The following is a 26,679-nucleotide window of genomic DNA, read 5'->3' as shown; positions in this document are numbered from 1 at the left end:
CAGGCTCAGCGGCCATGGCTCACGGGCCCAGCCGCTCCGCGGCATGTGGGATCCTCCCGGATCGGGGCACGAACCCGCGTCTCCTGCATCGGCAGGTGGACTCTCAACCACTGCGCCCCCAGGGAAGCCCCAGGTTTCTTTTCTTACCCCCATGGTGCCCAGGTGCGTCCTCTCCCCAGATGGGGCTTGGGGGAAGGGGGGGCCCAGCACCCACAATGACTTCCCTCTTCTGGGAGCGCTGAAGGAGTCTTAAAAGAGGCCTCTGCTCAGACACTACTACACACGCTCACCTTGACTCCTGGGAAGGTGACTGCTGAGGAGGCATAGGATCCAATCATCAAGGCAATGAACGTGGACCGAAGGTCACCAAACATGTTGGGCAGCTGAAAGATAAGAAGCAAGGGAGACTTCTGCTGAGAGAACAGACAGTGGACGGGTGAAAGAGGAGGGGAAGAAAGAATCGTGGCATCCACAGGCACCATTTCTTATCGCTCCCCTCCCTGTGTAATTCACGGGGGCATCAGTCCGGGGTAGTCGCAGCTAATTGGAAGTGTTTTCTTCCCAGGCTGAGGTGGATAAAGGAAGGCAGGAGAGTAATACAGAACTCAGACTCCGCACATGAGGACAGAGCTGGCAGACTTCCTGTTGGCAAGCATCCCTCCTCTCTTCTCCGGCACAAGCCAGGTCCTTCCGCCTTTGCAGGGTTACAAGAAGATGCCAGCAAGCACAGCTGGGAGCCTGAGGCAACCCTCAAAGGGAGCAAGCCTGTTAGGAGTAAGAATCTATTTGAGGATGAGATCATTTTATAAATAAAAATATCAGTGTCCCAAAAGGACCAGATGTCAGCAAAGGCTGCTTTTCTTTCTGGGAAGAGTAGGTCTCTGGAAGGTGCCAATCAGAATCCTACAGCCCCCAGGGCAGACGAGGGGGCTGGCCTGGAAGTCCTGCGTCTGAATTTCTAGGTCCAAGGAGGGCTTTCCCCTCTTCCATCTGGAAAGAGCTACGGCAAGAGAGGCTCAGGCTCTCTTCCCTGTGAGGCCACTCTTCCCATCTCACAGCAGCTTGTTCTGGGCCCATCCAACACGATTGCGAAGCTAAAACCCCCAGTGATTCCATACAAATGCCATAATATGGCAACTCGGTCATGGATCCAAACAGACACGGGGCAAAGTGCGTCCTCAAACGGCAGTCCTGGCTGCTCTTACTAACCTCAGGGGCGCTCCTACCGCGTGCTGAAGGTTTCCCAGCCACACCCACAAGGTCCCTGGCATTGAGAATCGCTCCCTGGATCTGCCAGCCTGTTTCACTGAACTCAGGTGTTTATATGGACCTAATATATGTTCCCCTCCCCCTTTGTCTGGAATCATTTTGGGGTTTTATCAAACATGGACCACGTGATGGCTGCCCGCAAGCTTATCTGCTGTTGCTGAACGGAGGCGGTTTGAATGTGTTTATTTACCTGCCCCTCATCATTTCTTCCTGTTCTGACCACAATTAAAAATGAAGAAGGGGCATCATCAAAATTTAAAATGTGCTTCAAAGACACCATCAAGAAAACGAACAGAGGCACAGAAGAGAGAAAATGTGTACAAATCATCTATCTGATAGGGCATCTGTATCTGCAGTATATAAAGAACTCCTACAGCTCAGTAAAAAAAACCCATATATAACCATTTTTAAAATGGGCAAATAGGGATTCCCTGGTGGCACAGTGGTTAAGAATCCGCCTGCCAATGCAGGGGACATGGGTTGGAGCCCTGGTCCAGGAAGATCCCACATGCCGCGGAGCAACTAAGCCCGTGCACCACAACTACTGAGCCTGCGCTCTAGAAACCGCGAGACACAACTACTGAAGCCCACGCGCCACAACTACTGAAACCTGCATGCTACAGCTACTGAAGCCCGCACACCTAGAGCCCGTGCTCCGCAACAAGAGAAGCCACCGCAATGAGAAGCCGGCGCACCATAACGGAGAGTAGCCCCCGCTCGCCGCAACTAGAGAAAGCCTGCGCGCAGCAGTCAAGACCCAACGCAGCCAAAAAAATAATAATGATAATAATAAAATAAAATAAATTTATTTTAAAAAATGGGCAAATAGACATTTCTGAATAGACATTTCTCCAGAGAAGACATACAAATGGCCAATAACCGTATGAAAAGATACTCAATATCATTAATCATAGGGAAATGCAAATTAAAACTACAATGAGATACCGCTTCATACCCCCTAGGGTGGTTATAATAATCATCATAATAATAAAAACACATCACATAATAACAAACGTTGGTGCTGATACAGAGGAATCAGAACCCTCCTACACTACTGGTAGGAATGTAAAATGGTACACAGCCACTTTGTTTTTTTGGGTTTTTTGGCTGTACCTTGTGGCATGCAGGATCTCAGTTCCCCGACCAGGGATTGAACCCACACCCCCTGCAGCGGAAGCACAGAGTCTTAACCACTGGCCTGCCAGGGAAGTCCCCGTTCTTTATAATATACGAAACGTGGAAACAACCTCCATGCCCATCCATGACTGGATAAGCAAACTGTGGTATATTCACACAATGGAATATTACTCAGCCACAAAAACACATGAAGTACCGATACGTGCTGTCAATACAACATGGATAAACCCTGGAAACATTATGCGAAGTGAAAGAAATCAGTCGTGAAAGAGCACAAAATTGTATGATTCCATTCATACGAAATGTCCAGAACAGGCAAATCCATAGAGACAGAGAATAGATTAGGGGTTGCCTAGGGTTGGGGTAGAAGCTGGGAGGAATAGGTAGAAATGCTCTTGGGTACAGAGATGTGACGTGGGGTGATATGATTGATTCTGGTGATGACTGTGTAACTGTATAAATAAACTAAAAACCACTGAATTGTATACTTTAGGTCAATTGCATGGTATGTGAATTATGTCTCAATATCACTGTTAAGGAAAAAAAAAACATAAGAGACTTGAGATGTTTGGGGATCCCAGGATTTAAAAGGAACATGAATAAATCTATAGCGTATGGCCAACAAAGCCATCCTGTGACATGAAGCCAGGGTGGCTCTCCAGCCTACCCGAAGAATCCCCAGCACACACAGAGCTCTTCTTCCAGCCCCCTGTGTCAACTCAGTCTTCTCAGAGAGGGTCAGAGAGAGATAAGGAGCATATGGAAACTCCCCCAGCCAAAGACAGAGGAAATGTGATGTGCTCATGGGTGCCCAGGCACATCCAAGTGAGCACTAAAGGTGCACAATCTTACTCTTCGCGCACCTGCCTCCCAGGTATGCTGTGGTTCAGAGGACATGCCTCGGTTTCTGAGCTCACATATTTGGGCTGTGCCACGCTGGCTACTCCAGCAAGGCAGCCTCAGGCATTTCTGGGGCCACATCTGCCCCAGGGAGAATCCAAAGATTAGTTCTGCTTGTATGGAAAGAGGAAACTATGCTAGCCTGGGATGCCACTCCAGCCTCCACAGCGCATGTGGAGGAAGAAAGGGGTCAAAGAGGGCTTAGAACCCAACCAGAAGAGCAGATGGAGGACAAGAGCCACTCGGTGCAGTCAAGCCAGGAAACACTTTTGTTGCAGTAGTCACCTTTGGGTAAAAAGAGTGTCCCCAACTTTTTGACAGGGCGAGGGGATACTTCTGAAGAGCAGACTGCTTGCTAGGTAGCCCTTTTCCTTCTACCCTAACCCAAGCTAGAACAGAACAACAGGGGCTTGGGGCTAGTGGGCAACTCTGACCTCATCTTCTGGAGTCTTGTCCCCAGAACTGGATCCAGGACAGGCAAGAACGGGAAGCTGGGAGAGGAGACTGACTTGACATCTGGTCCTGGATGAGACACTTGCCCTCATGCCTGGAAAAGGGCAGTAACCTTCCAGCTGCCCTCCTTGCTTCCCTGCCTCTCTCTGCCTGGAACATTCTTTGCAACATCCTGAAAATTCTCCTCCCTAACATGTTATTTTAGTCAGCAGGGCCATTCCTAGGGTGTACAGAGCCTCAGGGCAAACCACACTATGCAGCCTTCTTACCAACATGTACATCTTGTATTTAAATTACGATTATTTTTCCTGATTAGAAGAGCAATGCGTGTCCATTGTAAAACATCTGCAACAAATTACACATAAAGAATGAAAAAAAAATTCCCCTGATATAGCCAGGTTACCATTTTGATATATTTCCTTTCAATCTTTTCCCCATAAATACCTACAGCTTTGTAACCAAACTGGGATCATATGCTACATATTATTTTATAAACTTTTTCTTTTTTTACTTGATATATTATAAATATTTTGTAATTTAGTATTCATCTTCAACATAATTTGTAACAACTGTCTGGTATTTCCTTTTCTGGATGGTCTACAATTTATGCAACCATTTCTCTGATGTTCTCAGAGCCTTTTTAATTTTTATCATAAATAACATTTTAATGAACATTCTTGAAGATAAACACACATGCATATAGCTATGATTTCCTTAAGGTAAATTCCCAAAAGTAGAATCATTTGGCAAAAGGGAATACACATTTTTAAGTTTTTGTGATACTCTGTGCCAAACTGCCTTCCAGAAAACGTACACCAATTGAAATTGAAAAAACTTACATTTATTGTTAATGACTTTGAACATTTTTTCTACGGTTTTTAAAATCAGTCATTTATATTCCTCATTTATATTCCTATTGTCCTTTCTTCCTATGAGGATGTTAATTTGTTCATATTGATTTGGCATAGGCTCTTTATATACTAAAGACCCTCACTGTTTGTCCATATACTGTAGGTATGTTTTCCTAGTTTGTCCTTTAACTTCTTAGTTCGTGGTGGGTTTTTTTTTTTTAACCAATATAAGTGCTTAAATAGGTAGTCAAAGTCTGTTTCAGCTTTTAGGGACTACCTAACATTTGTGTCAGATGAAATCTCTCTGAAAACAGTATCAAGGATGACCTTGACCAGCGAAACCCAAAGCATAAACATCCTGGCAGTAGTCAATGTGTAGTCACAAAATAGCAAGCACAGGCGACAAGGTTTCCCTGGGGGCATTAATTATTTTTCATATGTTAATACTAATTGTGTTTTATCCTTTAAGCTACTTCCTTCCCTTCCTCCCAAAGCTGTCATGCCTGCCAGAGGAAATTTCCCCCATTTGCTGTGCCCAGGAGCAGCTCGATCAGAGGATTTTTCCTTATTATTAAATTATATAATAATGTAACATAGTTATGTTAATATACTAAATCATATAATAGTATTATTATTATAATAGCAACTATTATTATCCTAAAAGCCCTCAAAATATCCTTACCAGTTAGGTGTCACTTTTTAAAAAAATAAATTTATTCATTTATTTATTCTTGGCTGTGTTGGGTCTTCGTTGCTGCGCGCAGGCTTTCTCTGGTCGCGGCGAGCAGGGGCTACTCTCCGTTGCAGTGCGTGGCCTTCTCATCGCGATGGCTTCTCTTTGTTGCAGAACACGGGCTCTAGGTGCGCGGGCTTTAGTAGTTGTGGCACGCGGGCTCAGTAGTTGTGGCACGTGGGCTTAGCTGCTCCGCAGCATGTGGGATCTTCCCAGACCAGGGCTCGAACCCGTGTCCCCGGCATTGGCAGGCAGATTCTTAACCACTGTGCCACCGGGGAAGTCCCAGGTGTCACTTATTACCCTCACTTAATGGTACAAAACTTTAGGATTAGAAAAGTCAAGGGACTCCCCCCAAGCTGGTAAGGGTCAAATTTGGAATTCAAAGCAGGTCAAGCTTGCGTGCATAGCCACTGGGTTACTCTGTGTCTTGGAAAACTCACATGGCCCTTGAAGGGTACACACTTGATTTGGGGGACCAAGGCAATTACCCTTACCTCTCACACCTCTCTGCGTCCCTTGTTAAGCATTCTGTTTGCTCTCCCCACTAGAGATTTCTTATATCCTTTCCGATGCTCCTTTTAGACCTACCTGCCTCCTTCTCTCCCCTTGACCTTCCTTGGCCGACCTCCCCACAGTCCAGGGCCACACTGTCAGGTGGACTTGCATTTGGCTGTAGACTCTCTGGTTTTATCTTCTTGTCTGAGTCTCCTCCCCCACTGGTCTCCACATGACCCTCCCTCCCTCCCTCCTCTCTCCTTCTGCCTCTGCCTGACCTCAGCTGCACATAATGGCCACTCAGAAGCCCTGGTGATAGAGTGAGTGGTGGCTGAGTACTGAGCAGAGTGCCCTAGTACCGGCTTGAGGGTCGGGCGGAGGGGCAAGAACCATGTCTTCTGCCAAGTAGGAAGCTGTAGCCGAACTGCAATGACAGATGTGGGGGAAACGCTCAGCAGGGGCGGCTTCCTGACCCTGGGCGCACAACTGCACTTGCAGGTGGGGGGCGCAGGCCCCCTCCCGGGCTCTGGGTGCTTCCCACCACCACCCCTGCTGCCTCGGGGAGGACTAGGGCTGGAGGGGGCTCAGCCAGGCAGAACCGGCCCTCCGTGCTGGCCTGGTTCACATGGAGAGGCCATCCCTGCGTGAGCCGGTGGTGACTCATTCTTCTCAGCCCCTGGGCTGCACTGTAAACAGGCTGTGTGACCTTCCCAGAGGGGAAAACAGCAGCTGCAGATGGCCCCTCCCCTGGAGTGCTGGCCACAGAGCGCTGCTACTGGATGAGAATCACCAGAAGCCTAGGCTCCAGCACGGTGAGGGTGGGCTGTCCTCCTTGGAGGACCCTCTTTAAGATGTCTCTCTTCCCAGGGGCCCCCAACTCAGGCCTGGGGCTTGCTGGCAGGCGGGACAGAAGAGCCGCTGTGTAGCCACCTGGCACCGACTTTCCAAATCAGTGATCTCCCCAGCCCACCAGCTGGGGGCTCCTCCTGGTCCTCAGGGAGCAGCCGCATGCCACGCCGGGTGGGCAAGGGGCTGGCATTCTGGGCCTCAGGCCCCTTCCAGAGGTGAGACTTGTCCTCAGGTGGCGGCGGTACACACGCAGAGCTCTGTGCAACCTGAACAGGCCAGGATCCAGGTGCCAGTCTGGACAAGCGGACTCGGCAAAGCCGGGCTCTTTTCTAACCCTTCACAGCCAACAGCTCCAAGCACACACTGCCCGGAGAAGGTCCTGTGGTCACCTTTTCGCTCCACCGCTGAAGGGGTGAGGTGGAGGGGCTCCACACCCCCGTCACCTCATCCGCTTTCCCAGCCAGGTCCACCCCCGATGTCCCCACGACACGTTCTGTCCACCCCTGAACGAGTCACGTGCTGGGGCAACTTCGGAATGTGGTGCGCTCTGATGGGTGAATTTTTCCCAAGCCAATGGTGATCAGCTGACTGCTTTGGGTTCTCAAGGCTCAGAACAGAAACCCAGAGGCAGAGCTGGCTCCGGGCACTGGGAGGGTCCTGCTCACCTGGCACCTGGGGCATGTAGGATGCCTTGGGGACCCTCTCCTGGCCTGAGCAGAAATGCTAAACTCCCACATACACCCCCAGGGGGCACGTGCTTCACCGCTGTACCCTGAATCCTCTCCCCGCCCTTCTCTCAGGTGTCGGAAGAGGGATGCTTCTCTCTCTTCACACCCAGATCCCAACTCCCGTGGGATCACTTCTTGCTCAGGTCCAAAGTAAGACTTCAATGAATCAAACAGGGAAAAGCCCACAGAGAAATTTTTCATTAAGAAGCCTGGCAACACTTTGTCATCACTTTTCTGGGAGGGTTTCAGCTCAGAACTCCCCGTCTCACCCACACTGACAGGGGTCAGAGGAATGAAGTGGAAATGACATGCTCACAACACTGGCGGCATCTGTTCCCATCTCTAAGCAACCCCGGCCCCGGATCGTCGGACGGCGGCCCAGAGATGCCACCTCTGCCACCGGCTGGTGTTTTCCTCGAGCCAATGAAGCGAGTTAAAGACCTGTGCAAATGCGAGGCCTTGAGCAAACAGACCAGAGTGTGCTGTCCAGATGTCCAGGGGGGAGGCTGAGGCTCGGCACCTTGGGGTGTGCCCTGCACCACCAATGACCCGTGCCCTCCTCCTCTGAGGGTGTCGCATTGCCCGGGGCCCTCTGCGGCAGGGACCTGGAAAAGCCAGCTCTAGCCATTAAGCAGCCCACCTGGCATGGGATCCAGTCTCTGCTCTAGGGGACGGGATCACCTATGAGTACACACCTCTCTGGCTCTGTAGGGAGGTCTACAGGCCTGTGGGGAAAAGGCATTCTGCCAACTTGGGGCCCCCTCTCCACCAATGGGGGTAGCAGCTCACTGTCTCTGGTCATCTTTATTTATACCACAGCCCATGCAACACAAAACCCCTTGGGACTCAGAAAGTCCCCCAAATAAGGTTTCCCTGGCAACACTCCCCCCAGATTCCCAGGTTATTATGGAGTGATTACCCATGGCCCCAGAGCTGCTGTAGGAGATTTGATTTAGGAAGCTCTTAAAGGCGACCCTGAAGACTCCTTTGTCCCCCCAGTTAGAACATGGGTGGGAGACCCAAACAGAAAGTACCGTTGTGCTGCTAGCTCGGCGTCTCCAGGAGCCGATCCTGACAGCTCTGCTTTCTCAAAGGCCTGGGCTGTGTCAGAACGAGATTCAGCTCTGCTCAGCAGAAGCCTCGGCCAGCCCAGGAACATTGCCCAAGAGCTCCAGCCCTGCCCTCACTGACCTGCTTCTCATTCCCCTTTTGGGGTCTGTTCTGGAGAGGCTCCTTATCTGAGGCCTCACGGGACAGAGGAATGCCCAAGGAGGTCCCTCAGGCCAGGGGCAGCGTTGGGGGGGAGGAAAAAGACGACATAAAAAGTGCTTAGGGGGCTTCCCTGGTGGCGCAGTGATTAAGGATCTGCTTGCCAATGAAGGGGACACAGGTTCGAGCCCTGGTCCAGGAAGATCCCACATGCCGCGGAGCAACTAAGTCCATGCGCCACAACTACTGAGCCTGCGCTCCAGAGCCCGTGAGCCACAACTACTGAAGCCCGGGTGCCTAGAGCCCGTGCTCTGCAACAAGAGAAGCCACCACAATGAGAAGCCTGCGCACCGCAAAGAAGAGTAGCTCCCACTCACCACAATTAGAGAAAGCCCACGCAGAGCAACAAAGATCCAACGCGGCCAAAAACAAACAAATTAAAAAAAAAAAAAAAACCTTAAAAAAATGGTGCTGGGGCTTCCCTGGTGGCACAGTGGTTGAGAGTCCCCGATGCAGGGGACAGGGGTTCGTGCCCTGGACCGGGAAGATCCCACATGCCGCGGAGCGGCTGGGCCCGTGAGCCATGGCTACTGAGCCTGCACGTCCGGAGCCTGTGCTCCGCAACGGGAGACGCCACAACAGTGAGAGGCTCGCATACCGCAAAAAACACACACACAAAAAAAACAAACAAAAAAACAAACAAAAAACGGTGCTTAGGGAGTTGGGCCATGAAACTAGAAGGGGAGTGAGCAGGGGCTGGGGGTGGGTGTCAACCCCTGCTCTCCAACAGGGAATTGTGATTGAGCAGCTTCTTGGTGCCTCTAGACCAAAGGTTGTTGGACTTCTTCTGTAAAGGGACAGAGATGAACTATTTTAGCTTTTGCAGGCCATGTGGTCTCTGTACAAGCCTTCACTCTGCTGCCACAGCACAAAAGAAACAAGTGGGAGTGGCTCTGTGCCAGTAAAACCTTGTTTACAGAAACCTGCAGTGGTCTGGATTTGTCCTGGGGGCTGCAGTTTGCTGACATCTGCTCCAAGAATGGATCTAGGACAAGCCACCAACTTCCCTTAAACAGATGCCTGCTAACCAAACGCTTCAGGTGATGATTAGATGGTTTTCTTGCCTGGTCACTATCTGGCCTGTGCAGCCTTTACCTCCCTCTGGGAGAGCCAAGAGCTAACAGGAACACTCCTGCTGCAGTGTGTTTGGCTTCACACAGACCTACTAGAGGCTGATGAAAGCAACAGACCCTCCTCTAGAAAAATGCACCTGCACGGCATGTGTGTGCACGTGCAGACACACACACACGCAATTTGCTTGCTTGCTGAGAATCTCAAGGGAGTGCCCAGCCCTCCTGAAGCTTATTCATGGACCACCTAGAGGCCTAAAAACACCTAGGGTAGGGCTTCCCTGGTGGCGCAGTGGTTGAGAGTCTGCCTGCCGATGCAGGGGACGCGGGTTCATGCTCCAGTCCGGGAGGATCCCACATGCTGCGGAGCGGCTGAGCCCGTGAGCCATGGCCGCTGAGCCTGCACGCCCGGAGCCTGTGCTCCGCAACGGGAGAGGCCACAACAGTGAGAGGCCCGCGTACCGCAAAAAAACAAACAAAAAACCTAGGGTAAGACCCCTTGCTCACTGAGAAACAGAACTAATTTTTTTGTATGTGAGAGAGTGCTCAAAAACACACACAAAAGAGAGAAACAACCCTGTAAAAAAAGACAAATGACGCAATCACAGAAGAAATACAAATGATCACAAAAAAGAGGTGAAAAGATGCTCCATCTCACTAACAAGGAAAAAAATTTTAAATCACAGTATATCAGTTTTCACCAGATTAGACTGGCTAATGTTTGCAAGATTAATGACAGGGTATCGGAAGGGGTGTGGAGGAAAACCTCTCAGACATTCTGGAAGGCTAGCATCTGTGTATAAACTTTTGGGAAGACCATCTGACAATCTATATTAAAATTTAACACATGCTGATCCTGGGGCCCAGCAATCCCACTTCTAGGAATTTATTTTACAGAAATACATATACAGGGATGTTCACTTCGGCAGCATCATAAATCAGAAAAATTGGAAACCAACCCAAAAGTCCATTAGCAGGAAGCTGGTTACATAAATTATGGCACATCTATATTATAGAAAAACATGGGACTGTTTAATAATGACGCCAATATCCACAGTTTAAAATAATAAGGTAGATTTCTAAGGACTGGCAGGAAAAGACATAAAAGACACACTGTTAAGTGAAAAAGGCAAGTTGTAACAGTATTTCTTTTAAAAAGAGCAACATTAGTATATCCAGATTTTCTTATTTTTTTCATAACGGAGAGTTACATTCTAAACAGATGAAGTTAGGCTTATAGGATTTTACAGTCCACATTTTATATTTCCAAAATAGTGACTTCTTACTTTTTGTTTTATAATCATAAAAAAGAAAAGAAAAGAAAAAGAATCCTTATGAGCCTACTAGCCTCCCCTAAAGGTTTCTTGGACAATAACTATGACCTCATTTTAAAGACTTTCTTCTTTTTTTCTTAACATCTTTATTGGAGTATAATTGCTTTACAATGGTGTGTTAGTTTCTGCTTTGTAACAAAGTGAATCAGTTATACGTATACATATATCCCCGTATCTCTTCCCTCTTGCATCTCCCTCCCTCCCACACTCCCTACCCCACCCCTCTAGGTGGTCACAAAGCACCGAGCTGATCTCCCTGTGCTATGCGGCTGCTTCCCACTAGCTATCTATTTTACACTATTTTACGTGGTGTATATATGTAGTGGTAGTGTATATATGTCCATGCCACTCTCTCACTTTGTCCCAGCTTACCCTTCCCCCTCCCCCCTATCCTCAAGTCCATTCTCTAGTAGGTCTGCATCTTTATTCCCGTTAAAGACTTTCTTAAAGGGGATTCGTGGTGTGGTGGTTCTTATCTATTTGTCTTAGGCTTTACTACAATAAAGCAGCTTTCTGTATTTCAGAGCGTAAACTCCTCAAGGACCATCTCCTTCTTTTATCCTGAAATTCATAACTGCCATCACACAGGCATAGTGTGGCTCAAATAATGGGGGTGATGCCAGATTTTTATTTTTCATTTTGATGAAAGAGGTGGTCGTGTTCACACTATCAAAAAACAGAACCACGGCTCCTGCTTCACAATTTACACAACTTACTGGAATCTGTGTACGTTTGACAGTTCTAACATATTTCTTACAGTTTCAACATTTGTTTTCCCCTGGGAATTTGAGAAGGAAGGAGATATATCCATTTTTTATAAATCTACCTGGTTAAAAAAATAAAAATAGGGACTTCCCTGGTGGCGCAGTGGTTAAGAATCCGCCTGCCAACGCAGGGGACATGGGTTTGACCCCTGGTCCAGGAAGATCCCACATGCCTCAGAGCAACTAAGCCCGTGCACCACAATTACTGAGCCCACGTGCCGCAACTACTGAAGCCTGTGCGCCTAGAGCCCGTGCTCCACAACAAGAGAAGCCACCTCGATGAGAAGCCCACACACCACAACAAAGAGTAGCCCCCGCTCGCCTCAACTAGAGAAAGCCCGCGCGCAGCAATGAAGACCCAACGCGGCCAATAAATAAATAAATAAATGTTCCTTTAAAAAAATTAAAAAGAAAAGAAATAGTAGCTTTAAAAAAATAAATAAATAAAAATGTACAAAAGAGTACGAAGTCAATCTCCTTCACACCACCAGGGGCAGGGCAACCAGAGTTCCCAGATACGTGTGTGTCCTCCACTCCCCAAGCACAGCACATATGTGGTCCTGGGCCGAGCCTCTCTCACCTAACACAGACCCCACCGAGTGTTCCATTTCCATGGACCCAGACCCAGGCACTTCATTCTTCCCACCGGGTCAAAGTTAACCCAGCAAAATGCAGGAAGGGTGAACAGAAGAGGCACTGGGCCAGGCCTGGCCTCTGGCTCACAGCCTGTAGGAAGGGGTCAAAGAGATGTCGGTAGCTCTTCAAGCTCCTTACAAGAAGACCAGCAAGTCCCCAGAGCTCCCTCAAAGCTAAACGAGGGCCCTTCAACAGCATGACTCCTGACTCATTAGTGGAAAGAGAAAGCAGAAGTGAATGCACTGCAAATAAATAGTGATGGGAGGTATTGTTTCATAAATACTTTCTCAATGGGAAACTGAGAGAGTCCAGACCTTCCTGTTGGACAGAGAAATCTCTCTGAAAGCCTAGCATTCTCACTTCTTTCCCAATGGCCAGCTCTGAAAGGCACACCTGCCTGACCAGGTGAGCCTGAAGACAGCTCCCTTCTTCCTCCTCCTTTGACTTTCTTTTAACCCAGACCTTCCTGCAGCCTCTCCCATTTCCAAAAGAAGCACATTCTGTGGCGTTCTGGTGCTACCATAGAAACCCTCCCCAGAAGGGCTCCCTGTGCCCAGAAGGGCTCTCTGTGCCCCAGCATTTAGAAAACACAGCAGAGAGGCAGCCTATGTGCTCCCCAGAGTTTTTCATTCATTTCTGAACAAAGCAAGAGTTAGGGGCAGGGTGATTCCAAGAGAGGTGTGTTTTAAGGTTGCACTGTTAGCAAGAAAACCCTTGCCACAGAAAATATGAGAAAAGAAAGCAGGTGGCAGGTTTTTTCTCCTGGGTGCCGCCTTCTCTAGGCACATGGCTCCCTCGGCACCTCAGTCATGGTCAGGATGCAGGGGACGGGCCACTCCACGAGTCCCGCTCTGCTGCCTTCCTTTCTGCCTGCAGGACCTCCCCAGCTTGGGAGGCCGAAGCTGGCTTTGCTGCCACAGCTTCACCACCGATGACCCTCTACTGCTTGGGATACCCAGGCACAGGCAGGCAAATGGAAAGCAAGGAAATCAAAGCCAATAAAAGCTGCCTCAGATTCACAAGAAGATGACTGAACTAGAGATCTTCCTAAAATAATTGGTACTTACTGTTAATGAGGTGAATGTCATGCACATCCCACCAAAGCCATTCAGAGCCAGGGCGATGAAGATGAGCACGGAGAGGGCTGGAAGGAAGCAGAAAGGCTCATAAGCGGGGAACCACGGCCGAGCTTCAGGGAGGCCGGGGCCTGCCCCAGTGCCAGGTAAGGAGCTGGCTCCGAACAAACGCAGCTGAGTGCCTGACAAGCCATCAGGCATTAGTGCCGGACACCTGGGGAGCTGGCCCAGCCTCTGCCTCATCCTCCTCTTGCCTACTTTACGGAGCTTGGGCTCTTGCAAAAGCTGCATCCCCGTCCTCCTTTCTCCACTAACCTTAGCAGCAAGGGAGAGGCCTAGAGAAACCAAAAGTACAGGTACCCAAGAATCAGGAGATGAGCCTCGATAAGATTTTGGTGAAACTCAAATCCTACTTTGGTGTTTGTTCTAAAAGTCCTTGCAGCATCAGCTCCACCTGAACAGGGTTAGGGACCAGGCAGCTTCTAAGTTATTTTTAAAGTGCTGGCCTGGGCTAGCCCAAGGGGCTCAGCTCATGACCTCCACACACACCCCTGCAGCTGGCCTAGTTCTCCAGTTGGCATCACTGAGGCCATGGGGGACCAGCCTGGCTCGGCAATGAGATGGGTGTTTCTCAACCCCTGGGAGCTTCTCTCAGACCTCTGTCTGGGGCCATTATTTGGTTATCCAGCCACCCATCAGAGATAAGTCACTGGGTAAAGGCCTAACAGGTGTCCCTCTAATTTGAGCAGTGAGCACCAGGTCTGGCCCAGCTTTCTAGAGCAGGTGGGGCCTACAAGCACCGCTGGGCACTCTCTCCCCAGTCCCTGACAAAAGGGTAGAGGAAAAGCTCACTCACAGTTTGGGTTACTTGCTCCATATGCAATCAGCAAGCAGGAGACAGCAAAGCAGGCACTAAAAAGAAACAGAAACGGTACATTGTTATTATTGTTACTGTTAATATTGCTTATTTGGAGGTAGCTGTTATGTGTCAGATGCTTTCAGAAAACTTACATACATTCTTTCATTTAATTTAACAATTTTATGGAGTATAATTGGCTCCATTTTACTGATGACAAAAATAAAACCCGAAAAGCAAAAACAAGACAACAAGGTCCTACTATATAGCACAGGGAACTATATTCAATATCCTGTGATAAACCATAATGGAAAAGAATATGAAAAAAAATGTATATGTATGTATAACTGAATCGGTTTGCAGCACAGGAGAAATTAGCACAACATTGTAAATCAGCTATACTTCAATAAAATAAATTTTTTAAAGAACAGGTATTCAAACACTTAGAAAAAATCAAACACAAAAACTAAATTCTCCAAGGTCTCCTAGCTAGCAGGTGGCTAAGCTGGAATTCAAGCCCCAAAGCCAGATCTGGTAAACACCCCGCTGCACTGCCCGCTCCATTCCCCAGACTGGAGCGGGCCAAGGCTGTGAAGCAAGAGAGGACACAATCCATTCCCCAGGCTCCCATGCCCGCTCAGCAAAAGGGGATGGACAGAACCCCACCGGGCAAGGGGCGATGAATGGCAGCTTCCAAATCCCCTCTGCCTGGCTCTAACCTGGGGACCAAGTCTACTTAAGCTCCAAAGAATGAATGAAACTGGTCCCCCACTCATTCCCTTCAGGGCTACAGGCCTTGCTCATTGCAAACCACTGCCCTGCACGATGCTCATTTCCAATGGGACTGGCTTGGGGAGTACCTTGGCCAGAGAGGGCTAGCTACTTGGTGGACTGACCCTGAGACTGGCAATCTGGAGCTTTATAGCCCAGGAACACATCCCAGGAGGTACATAAGATGACCCACTAAGGTACCAGAGGTAGGGAAATACTATTTTACAATTTTATAATTTTAGAAATTTTATAATTTTCTATTTTATAATTTTAAATCTCAGCCACTTTAATTTATATTTTTTGTATATGTATCATAAGGCACATAAAACACCATATGAGATGATGGATGTTCCCTAAACTTACTGCGGTCATCATTTTATGATGTATGTAAGTCTGATCATTATGCTGCACCTCAGTCTTATACAAGGCTGTACATCAATTATTACCTCAATAGAATTGGAAGAAAAAAATAAAGCACATAGAACATTAAGAATGATATATGTGGGGGCTTCCCTGGTGGCGCAGTGGTTGAGAGTCCGCCTGCCGATGCAGGGGACACGGGTTCGTGCCCCGGTCCGGGAAGATCCCACATGCTGCGGAGCGGCTGGGCCCGTGAGCCGTGGCCGCTGAGCCTGCGTGTCCGGAGCCTGTGCTCCGCAACGGGAGAGGCCACAACAGTGAGAGGCCCGCGTACCGCAAAACAAACAAACAAAAAAAGAATGATATATGTGTATATCATTGACAACACCATGTGCTTATATTAGAGGTATGTATTCAAATTCTTTCTTCTCATGGAGGTGTAAGATCAGAAAGACTGGAAACCAGTGTTCTTTGTTTTGTGGTAAGCGGGCCTCACCGTTGTGGCCTCTCCCGTTGCGGAGCACAGACTCCGGGCGCGCAGGCTCAGCGGCCATGGCTCACGGGCCCAGCCACTCCGCGGCATGTGGGATCTTCCCGGACCGGGGCACGAACCCGTGCCCCCTGCATCGTCAGGCGACTCTCAACCACTGCGCCACCAGGGAAGCCCCAAAAACCAGTGTTCTTAATGACAAGCGATTCCAGGCCCTCCCAGGCAGGCCTGAGCCCTGTGACTTTTTATGCAGATCGGCACATTGCAAGGATCACAGTAGCTGTTGATTTGGTTGCACATGGGGCAGGAAGCCCATCCTGGGCAGGCATTTAGGGAGCTCCATAGTGCACCTGAGAGCAGGTACCAGGATTACCCACAGTGGGGAATCTCAGCCCAGGGGTCCCACCTGCCCACCCCCACCCCTAGAACTGACCTGCCCAGCAGCCTGAGCTTCCTTGGGCCGTACTTGTCCATGACGATGCCCAGAGGCAGGGTGATGGCACTGAGCAGGAAGGAGCCCACGGTGAAGGCCAAGTTTAGCATCTCATCCTGGGCCTTGCAGCTGAGCCAGCCATTCATTCGGCTCACCTCCTCGTGCTCCGGCTCTGCTGTGCCCCCCACTGTGCCATTGGTGACATTCTCTGTGTGTAGAGGGAGGGAAACCTGACCACAGGGTCGTGGCAGCAATCTCCAAAGATCAGAGGGGCAGGTGCCCACCCGGAGTCAGCCCACTGGGAATGCCAGGGCTGAATCTGGCTACCCCCCAGCAGGCTGGGATATCTATCTGGCCCAAGCTCCCTGAAGCGATAATGCAGAGATTCTTCACTTCTGTGTGGGGGTCACAGATGCTTTCAAGAATCCAATAAAGGAAGCTCCGCTCCTGCTCTTTAGAAAATGCACAAAGTCTTGCCCACAGTTTCAGGGCCTTCAGGCACCCCCTGTAGCACCCACGAGCCCCATGTTGGGATTCCCATTCTAGAGTAACCGACACCTAGAAGAGTAGGCCTCGGGACCCAGCCCGGGCTGTGAGTGGGACCCCAGGCTGGCTAGAACCTTCTCTGCAGCTCTGTCCATGGAAACAGTCTGCAGCCAGTATACAGGAGGCTGACCCTAGACCACCTGGGAAGGACAAGCTGCTGGTCTCACTGCGCTGCCCTTGGTCAACCGAGGAGAGGAGTGAGTAGGCCTCCTTTACTGCCCAGTACGGCAGTACGGCAGATTTCTCAAACACACAGCCCCTGTGCTAAATCCTCCCCGATGTTCTAACAGCATCAACCACCACATATACTGTGTCATGGAAGCCCTTGGGAAGGGTTTTTGTTTTGTTTTGTTAAAAAGAAGAAAAGTCCCAAGTAATCTGCTTTCACTTATTGAAGTGCACCTTTCTTCTTCTCGCTGGGGTCATGTTGTCACTGTCTCCTGTGGCCACGCCTGTGCTGTAATCCCAGTCCTTAACGATACCCTCCAAAGTCCATCTGGCACCAAGACAACGAAAAGATGGAGGAAAAAGTGCTGCAGCAGCGGAGGGTGGGAGGGTAGAGGATAGGCCGCCACGTGACAGAGGAACCCTCTCGTCTCAGCGACTGCTAGTTAAGAGATGCTGACTAATCCCACAGAGAGAGGAGCAGCCTCTGATTAGAGGTGAGGCCGCGCTGGGAGACTCAAGGAAATACCTCTCTGCAGATAACTGTGTGCCTCCTGAATGCGGCCCTCTGGCACCAGGGTTATAAACCTGAGGTGTGCAAGGCCTGCCTGGGTCTCTCTTGGGTGTGACCCAAGGTTGCGGGAAAAGATGCACCTTGGGTGAATCATGCTAAATGCCAGCCTCTGACCAACAGGCCCTGCAGGGGGCACGCTGAGGGTGGGGTGCAGGGAGCTGGCCTCTGGGCTCCAATTTTGGATCCTCCACTTCCTATTTGTATAACCTTGGAGAAATGATTTCATCTCTACCTCAGTTTCTTTATCTGTAAAATGAGCATAATATAAAAACACATCTACGTTTCTAGAGTTCTGAGGAAGATAAAAGAGAAATCCAGATAACATTCTAGAGTTCACATAGGCATAGAAAGTGCTCAATAAACAATAGCTAAAAGTTGTTATTACTACTATTACTACTCCTCTCGTTGGCTCAGAATGGGGGTAATGGCTGGCAGCAGAGCTGGACACACTAACTGGGAGCAGAGTTCTGTAACTGACCATTCATCCACAGCATGAATTCATGTCTAGTCTCCCACTGGGCTGGGGGCCCTGAAGGACAGGGACTGTGTTCTAGTCACCTGTGTCCCCGGCACCTCCCCTTGGTCCTGGTACACAGTAGTTGTTTACTGAATGAATGAAAACAGTGGCATCAGATCACATTGGCCAAAAGGATCAAGAGAGAAGAAATGAAACAGGACACATGGAACCAACTTGAAGACAGAGGGGATCAAAGGAGATTATAGCCCCTGAAGCCAAAGACACAAAACCTAACAAGCCAGACTCTCAGCGCCCCCCACCACTTTCTCTCAGCTTTCCAAAAGATGCCCCACCATGCCGGCAGCCAAAACACATGACAAACAGGGTCATCTGAGCCCACTAGGATCCAGCTCAGAACCGTCACACACACTGCCTTAGCCAGCAGGCCTGAGCTGCTTGTCCACAGCGAGGCCGCTTCTGGAAAAGCAGAGCTGCTCCACAGGTTGGCACTGGTTTCGGGTGTCAGCTCTGCCAGCAGCAACAGGAACTGGAATGTAAAGCGGGAGGACAGGGTGTCCGCAAAGCAACAGCCACCTCCAGGTTGGTGTGCAGGTGCAAGCAAACCAACAGAGGTGCGACAGAGTGGATGCTGGGGAAGGGGGCACCCCCAGGTCTGGGATCGCTGGCTTGTGAGAGCGCTAGAGGACACGAAATCACTCCAGGCTGGGAGTGCTGTGGGATCTGCTGCTACAAGCAGGGAGCCATGATCAGATGGGGAGCAGAGGAAGCGAGGCAGCACAGGCTCTGAGTAAAGGCACAAGGGTGCTCTGCTCCTAGCTTCCCCAGAGAGGAACCACAGCTGGACCTAAACCCATGACTGTACTCCCTGAGAGAGAGAGAGAAGATGAAATCCCAAGGCAACATACATATGCAAGGCAGACTCCCTGATTTGCTCTAAGTGAAGATGGGGACGAAAATATCTTGAATTGTTTAGAGATCTGGTCACCCTGTAACTAGACAGGGGGGCTCAGGGGGAGAGAAGTTAGAGTGGAGGGAAAGGAATCTGTCTCTCCCATCTTTCATCCTAGAGCCGCTACAACAGAAGCAGGGACCTTACACTTTTGGCCACCAGCCTTCTCTTAAATCCCTGCCAATGGGGCCACCTGGCCCTCTGCCCTCCTAGCTCCCGGCAGTGATGTCCAGCAACAAATGAGCTGAGGGTGGAGGCGCCCGGGTGGCCTCTCATCAGTCCAGGGAGCAGTGCGAGAGTGCCCCTCGCCCCAGAGGGAACTAAACCTTCTGTGAGCCCGAAGCTTTGTTGGCAGTTAAACAGCCCACACGAATTATCACAGATCCAGCAAATGCCCAAACACAGTCACAGTCACCCAGGCTGCTTCTGTCGCTCTGCTCCCACCTGGGCTACTGTGGGCCAGACAGACCCAAACAGATAAGCACCCAGGAAGTGCCAAGCCCCTGGGGTGCCCCTCTGCTCCCAGCCTAGACCTCAGCCCTCACCCCGGTCCAGGCTGATCTGTGCCTCACCTGTACCGGCTTATTACAGATGCAGCCAGAGTGGCCTGTCCCGGCCCAGCCCAGCCAGGGAAGGTGAACCAAGAAGACAGGCAAGGAACTGGCGTGCCCAGAGTGTGCAGAGAACAGGCGTAAGGCTGCTTAGGAGGAGACCCGGGGCAGGGAAGAGACAACAATGCCTGCCCTGTTCGGCCCCACTCACAGAACTCACACACGAAATCCTTACAGAGAAAGCAAGGGAGAAAAGAGGGTGCTGTGGTCCCCCTGAGGCTCCCCTAACCTCCCTGGATCAAGGAGGGGGCTCCCCTGACCCCAGGGAAACAAACCAGAAGAGCTGACCGTACGATGCCCAAGGGAGCAAGGGGCACCGGGTTGGAGGCCTCTGCAAACCCGAGCTGCGCCCCCAACCCCCAGAGTGCAGGCCTATGGACGCCCTGATATGGTCTCTGCCCCAGGATCTCCTGTCTCTCTCAAAACCTTAGTCTATCCGGCAACAGGAAGCAGCATCTCAGTCTGGCAGGGGGTATGTAGGTAAGAGGTCAGCCTCAGACACAGCAAACCGAGGCAGGACACAGTCAGAGGACCATGCCGGGTAGGCCAGGACCCAGCCCCCACGTTGTGATCGCAGAGTGCCGGCGTGCGCTGGCCACTGTGCTCTGCGCTAGTGGTTCCTGTGTCACCAAGCGCCATCCCACCCTCACCCCATATTCCACATCCAGACACCAGGAGTGTCAGAGCAGATAAGTCACTTCCCCCAGGTCTCATAGACAGTATATGGGGAAGTTGGACCTGAATCCAGGTGGTCGGACCTCAAAGCTTCTGCTTTTAACCTTCAGGCTGTGCTGACGCTGTACCACCTGGGTTAGAGGCATTTCAGAGAGAAAACGCTGAGGGAAGAAAGACGCACAAGGCTATCAGTGCTGGGGCAATGCCAGGTGGCCCCTAATGTCACCTAGTGAGAATGGGACTGCCCCCAAGATGCTCCCACGAGGTCCCTGAAAGCCAGCCAAGCTGGACAGGACCTTAATGGGACACCAAGAAGCCAGGTAGGGCCAGCAGATGTGGAGGAGGGAAATTAGGTCATGGAAAGGAGGCAGGCAGGGTGGGTGGGGAGGGCCAAGGGCACCAGCTCCTTTGTGACACGTCCCGAGGCTGGAGGGCCCAACCTGGATCCCCAAGTCCTGAGTTAAAAAAAAAAAAAAAAATCCAAAATAAACTGGGGGGAGAGAGTGAAAACAGTCCTATTCACAGCAAAAAAGTGAAAGGACTTCCCTGGTGGTCCAGTGGTTAAGACTCCCCGAGCTTCTACCGCAGGGGGCATGTGTTTGATCCCCGGTCAGGGAACTAAGATCCTGCATATGCCACGCGGCGTGGCCACACACACACACAATGTGAAACGATGGGTTTTCAAAAGCTACCACCAGTGGCCTTTGAGGGTGGGAGGAGGGCTGTCAAGTGGCACAGACCATCTCCTATCCACATCTGCAGCTTCGGTCCGGCCTGGTGGGGACCAGGCCTGGCCCTGCTCTCTCAGGGTCCTGGGGGCCAGCTTCCTGCTTTGTTTCAGTGAGGGATGCCACCCCCCCAGCCACCCCAAGCAGAGTAACTGCGGTGGTCAAGAGCACAGAACTGGGGTCTGCCTTGGGGTCCATGGCTGGGCTGGACCGTGGCTTCCTCGGGCAGAGGCCACGTCTCCCACCTTCAGGACCCCCACCCCACCCAGCACCTGGCGGGTGGCAAGCCCTCAACAATTCATGAGAGGCTAACAGGTGAATCTGACCATCTCTTCTGCCTCAGGAGCTTCCTCCTGCCTTGAGAATAAAATCCAGTCTCCCCAGGGGCCTGCAGGCCCTGGCCCCTTCCCAGATCTCCAGTAATCTCTCCTGCCCGCCTGTCATTTCTCTCCTCTCTTTCAACACACAGCTTACCCCGGAGGCTCACCGCCCGCTCCTCTCCTGAGTCACCCCTGTGGCCCTCCACGCTTCTGCCTAAATATCACAGAGCCCCCCCGCCCCACCCAAGTTGAACCAGATCCCCACGGTGGCTCTCACCCCAGCACCCTGCTCTCTGCTGGGGTCGGACCACCACTTGGAAGCATGTAGGCCTATGTGTGATGACTCTTGGATGCTGTCAGACTACAGACTCCCTGAGGGCCCGGATTGCTCTGCACCTAGCAGAGCCCCTCAGAAAATGTTTACTGATTGTATAGGTCAGATGAAAAAGGAGATTAAACATCCACAGGTAGCACCAGCCCCCTGAGCTGACCCTGTCGAAGTGGGCCACCGGTTGACAGAGGAAATGAAGAAAGAGTTTGGGTGTGGGTGGTGACAGCGGCCATCCGGCGGCCAAAAGGACACAGTTCTGGAAAAGCCGGGGCTGGGAACCCAGTCGGTCTCCTGTCCATTCCAGCGGGGAGTGGGGAGGCAAAGCCAAGTGCCAGCCCCAGGTCCCCAGCCCCAGTCATCCATCCTGACTGTCCGGGAGACAGGGATAAAGAGCTGAGGGGAAATGGAAAACCCAGCTCTTTCTTTCTTTCTCCCACCTCGACATGCTGGAACCGGACACCGTGTCTGTAGCCGGATTCTGGCTGGAGTCCCGAGAAAGAGTTCTGAGAACCTTTCAACAGGTTCAGGCAAATTTTCTTTCGAGAACAAACCAAAGCATCGGTCCTAAAAGCAACAAAAAGCTGACAAATTTGCATTTCAGTCAGCTGTAGACTGGTCAGCTTTTCACAAGCTTAATTCAATAAAGGTAATAAATGGCCTAACTGCTTCTCTGCAATTCAGCTGTCCCCCAAGCATGAAAATATTAGGCCTAAGCAGAAATCTTGATCCTAAATCCTCCGGGCACACCCAGCCAGGCAAGACACAGGGACTCCTGGCCCCAAAAGGCAACAGGTTACTCAAACTCCAAGAAACAAGGAGCAAGGAGGCCAGAGAGATAAGCTGTGTGGAATCAGCAGGCCTGCCCGCCACGGATGCTGGGTCAGCGGGTTTGCCAGATAGTCAGAAAAACCAAAATCAGAGGCAGGAACAAAGGCACGGGATAAGAAGTTTATGTTCAACCCACAGTCCTGACCCTTCACCTTCACTTTGGTTTACAGGAGGGACCAGGCAAGCCTTGCAAGGGCTTAAACACCAACTCAGCACTACGTCGGCACAATCTCTGGGACTCCTCCCACTTCAAAGAAGGAAGAAGCCAAGGCTGAGGCAGGAATGAAGTGACCAGCCCCAGCGCTGCCAAGACCATAAAATACATTAAATCAGTGGACAAAGTGGGGGAAAAAACGCTAGAATCTGATCTTCTGATACCACAGTAGGTCAAAAAAAAAAAAAAAAAAAAATTGACTACAATAGTCCTCCAGTCTGGATGAGATGCTAAAAGCTTCATCTGGGGATGATGCTTCCTTTTGTTTTTTAACCCCTCTGTGCAGCCTGAAAGAATCCATCAGAGGCAAGCAGGAAGGGTCATGATCTACAAGGAGAGGAGAGAGGGAGGGAGAGGAGGCGGCTGACACTCCAATCTGTTCCCTTCCAGAGTCATTAATCTCCTAACATCTCTCGGGCAAAGCAGAAAGCTTGTTTAAGGAACAAGGTCTGAGTGACTCTCCCATCTCTCAAGATTTCTTGCTGATGTGGGAAAAGGTCTGCCAAGAACCCTAAGGTTATTAGGAAATATTTCTGAGTGGCTAAAGGTTAAAGGTTATAAATGATATACTATCTGCCCTCAGGCAGGCTCAGCATCCCCTCCCTTTCTCCTGTCCTTAAACCTCTCCCAGCTGAAGCTTCCCTAGTGACTTGGAATGCTCAGGAATCTCCTAGGAAGATCAGAGTAGGAAATCAGGGAGGGTTCTACACGGGCTGACAGGCAGCATGAGCTGGTCCAAAGCTTTCTCTTCCCTCAAAGTTAGAACTCTAGAAAAAAAAAAAAGGGGATGTGGGCTTCCCTGGCAGCGCACTGGTTAAGAATCCACCTGCCAATGCAGGGGACACGGGTTTGAGCCCTGGTCTGGGAAGATCCCACATGCCGTGGAGCAACTAAGCCCTTGCGCCACAACTACTGAGCCTGTGCTCTAGAGCCTGTGAGCCACAACTACTGAGCCCGCATGCCACAACTACTGAAGCCCACGTGCCTAGAGCCCGTGCTCCACAACAAGAGAAGCCACTGCAATGAGAAGCCCGCACCACAAGGAAGAGTAGCCCCCGCGCGCCGCAACTAGAGAAAGCCGCACGCAGCACCGAAGACCCAGTGCAGCCAAAAATAAATTAATTAATTTTAAAAAATTTTTAAGAAAAGGCATGCCAGTGGTGTGATTCAGGGAGTCAGACCTGGGCTATCTCCAACCAAAGGAAATTGGGCAGGGGCTGCTGACAAAAGTACTGGGGAGAGACATTACTGAGTTCAACCCTTAGGTAGTCACTGCTGGGGACAGAGAGCAGAGGAAAACATTTCCTATCAAGGTTGCCTAGGAAGGTGGGTAGCAGGGTAGTGGGTGAGGGGCACTTGGGTCCCACTGATTGGCTGAATCCCACTGACCTTCAGCAATCAGAATTCTTTCACAAGGTCATCGGGTGTGAACATAGGGGTGGGGGTTAGATTTCTTGTAGACAAGCATCCTCGGCCTTCATTCAGCAACACCAATGTGTAGCAAAGGGAGAGGACAGACCTAGTGTCCTTTCCATAAATATCCTCCTTACCTCTCTCCTCCCCCCACCCCCATGGGGGTAGAAGGCCACTGAGACGTTCTCACAGCCTGTGAGAGGAAATGTCCTTTGGAAAATCATAAAGCAGCAAAAATAGACAAGAAATTGTATCCGAAAAGCCCTTTAGAGACTCCATGATGGCCTGACAGAAAAACATCTAGATTCTAGGTGAACCTTCCACCGGCTGGAGGCCAAGCCACTTCCTCTCTCTTGCTGCACCCCAGCTACTGAGTCAGGAGTTCCTCTTTCTTACAGTCAGAGAGCAACATGTTTACTGCAAAGCAAGTGATGTGCCAGGCGCTGGGAGGAAGGGAGTCCAGTCATGTTCCCAGGTGGTGGAGAGAACACCCTGGACTTAGGGGCTCTGGATCTATTCACAGTCTACAGCTGTGCGGCCTCAGACAAGTCAGAAGATCTGAGACTCAGTTTCTTCAGCCACAAAACAGGGACAGTGATGTGTACCCAGCACACACTGTGGGTGTGTGTGAGCTGGGTGAGGATCAAATGGGCCTTTTGCTAACTAGGAGGTGCTGCGCAGTGAGGCGGTCTTGCTGGCTGGGTCCACACCGCCATCCCCCCTCTCCCAAAGCCCCCACTCCAGGAACCACCCCGAGTCCGAATACCCGGCTCACCTGGCTCAGTACACAGGTAGGAGTAAAAACCCTCCGACTTGAGCATGATGAGCAGCGAGCCCCAGCCCAGGAGGACTGCCGAGAAGAGGAGGTTTTCCAGCACGGCCGTGCAGGCCATCCACCAGCGGCGCCGATGGGCAGTGGCCAGGGTGGGCGCCATGGCGAGGCGAGGCGAGGCGAGGCGAGGCGAGGCGCGGCGGCCCGGCTCCGGCTCTGCAGCCGCCTGCGCACAGACCTCGGCGTCAGCGCCCGGCACTATGCAGCCGGGTCGGCCAACCCGGGCCGCTGCCGCAGCGCGCGGAGCTTGTCACCCCTCTGCGGCCCGGGAGGCAAGTGCGCGCAGCAAGGAAGCCCCAGCCCTGCCCGTGCCCTGGGCCACCCTCTCCGCCGCTGGCTCGTCCGCCTGCCCGCAGCTCCGGGAGAGCCGCCCCGGCCAGACAGGGAGACTTCTCCCTCGGCTCACTCGGAGGGAAACTGAGGCATGGAAACAAGAAGGGACTAACGCCTGCTCAGGGACGTGGACTTAGTCCTGGGTCCCAGAAGGATTGACACAGCCTGGAGGCTGGCAAGGGAGGCAGCCTGAGGTCCGGATACCTGGGCAGGTGCATACCTGAGGGCTGCCACTCCCTGGGGCCCTCACTGGCGCCCGCCCGCCGGCACTGGAGACCCTCTCCCAGACCGGGCTCCCTGAACCACAAGATCAGCGCACGGAGTTCCAGAACGGCCCGCCCACGGCCCGCTCATTGGCCTGACGGCACAGGAACTACCGCGCCATTGGCCGCTGTCTAGGTCGCTAGGCGCTGCGGCCACGCGAGCCCCGCATGGGAGAGGAGAAGCCGGTTCAAACCGGCGGCGCGAGTCTCTCGCGCGACCCCCATCCGGGGCCGTTTCCTCGGCAATTAGCTCGTTTCCATGGAAGTGGACCCCCGTCCCTCCATCCCCCAGCTCCCTCCTCGATTCGTCAACTCTTTCCTGGAGGCTCCTCATCCATTCAGTCTCTCTCCCTTCTCCTTTCCTTTCTCCTTTACATTTTCAACCTACGCTCTCGTGCGCCTTCTGCCCCCCAGCACCCAAGCCCGGGGCCCAGGTTCCCCGGATCCAGCTCACCCGGTTCTTACTGGTGTGTATCGGGCCCGGCCGGCGCCTTTTCTGCCCCCCTTTTATTCCAGCCCTTTTATTCCGACCCCAAGATGAAAACACTGCCACACGCTGATTGGCTGAGTGGGGGCTGGAAACAGGCTTTATCCAATCAGCAGCCACCCGCCCGCCCCGCGGCGAGCAGAAGCCGGTTCCGGCCGGACTAGGAGACAAACAAGGGAGATGGGGGGGGCGCCGGGACCTGCGTTGGGCGGTGTTTTTGGTCTGGTCCTTTAAACTGGAGTCACAGCCGGGCCGGGAACCCCCAGAGGCATTGCCCCATCGCCTCTCCAGAGCCTCGCCCCGAAGCCCTGTCTCTGGATTGGGTACCCTGCTCGACGTTCCGGCTTCCTCGGTCTTGCCCTAGTTGCACGCCGGTCCGCCTCGCTCACCTAGTCTAGCTCGCGCACTCCGCTCTCCTCCGGCCCGCTTCGTCTTCCCCAGCTTCTCCTGTGCCT

The 26,679-nt window shown here is 51.6% G+C and overlaps 1 protein-coding gene across 2 annotated transcripts in view; it reads right to left on the bottom strand.

Annotated features, from left to right (window-relative positions):
* Positions 1–25,244, bottom strand: part of SLC43A2 (solute carrier family 43 member 2) — a 36,516-nt gene extending 11,272 nt beyond the window's left edge. For both annotated transcript variants that reach the window (XM_007454219.1, XM_007454218.1), the window contains exons 1-5: positions 25,085–25,244; positions 16,478–16,685; positions 14,424–14,479; positions 13,559–13,635; positions 291–383 (exon numbers count right to left, since the gene is read on the bottom strand). In XM_007454219.1, the coding sequence (XP_007454281.1) occupies positions 291–383; positions 13,559–13,635; positions 14,424–14,479; positions 16,478–16,685; positions 25,085–25,244 (594 nt within the window). The remainder of the gene's footprint in view (positions 1–290; positions 384–13,558; positions 13,636–14,423; positions 14,480–16,477; positions 16,686–25,084) is intronic.
* Between the last annotated feature and the right edge of the window lie 1,435 nt (positions 25,245–26,679).

This window comes from Lipotes vexillifer, unplaced genomic scaffold (genome assembly GCF_000442215.2).
Source record: "Lipotes vexillifer unplaced genomic scaffold, Lipotes_vexillifer_v1.1 scaffold680, whole genome shotgun sequence".
Taxonomy (NCBI): Eukaryota; Metazoa; Chordata; class Mammalia; order Artiodactyla; family Lipotidae; genus Lipotes; species Lipotes vexillifer.
Note: the sequence above shows the minus strand (reverse complement) of the source record. Positions and strands in the feature narration are given on the sequence as shown.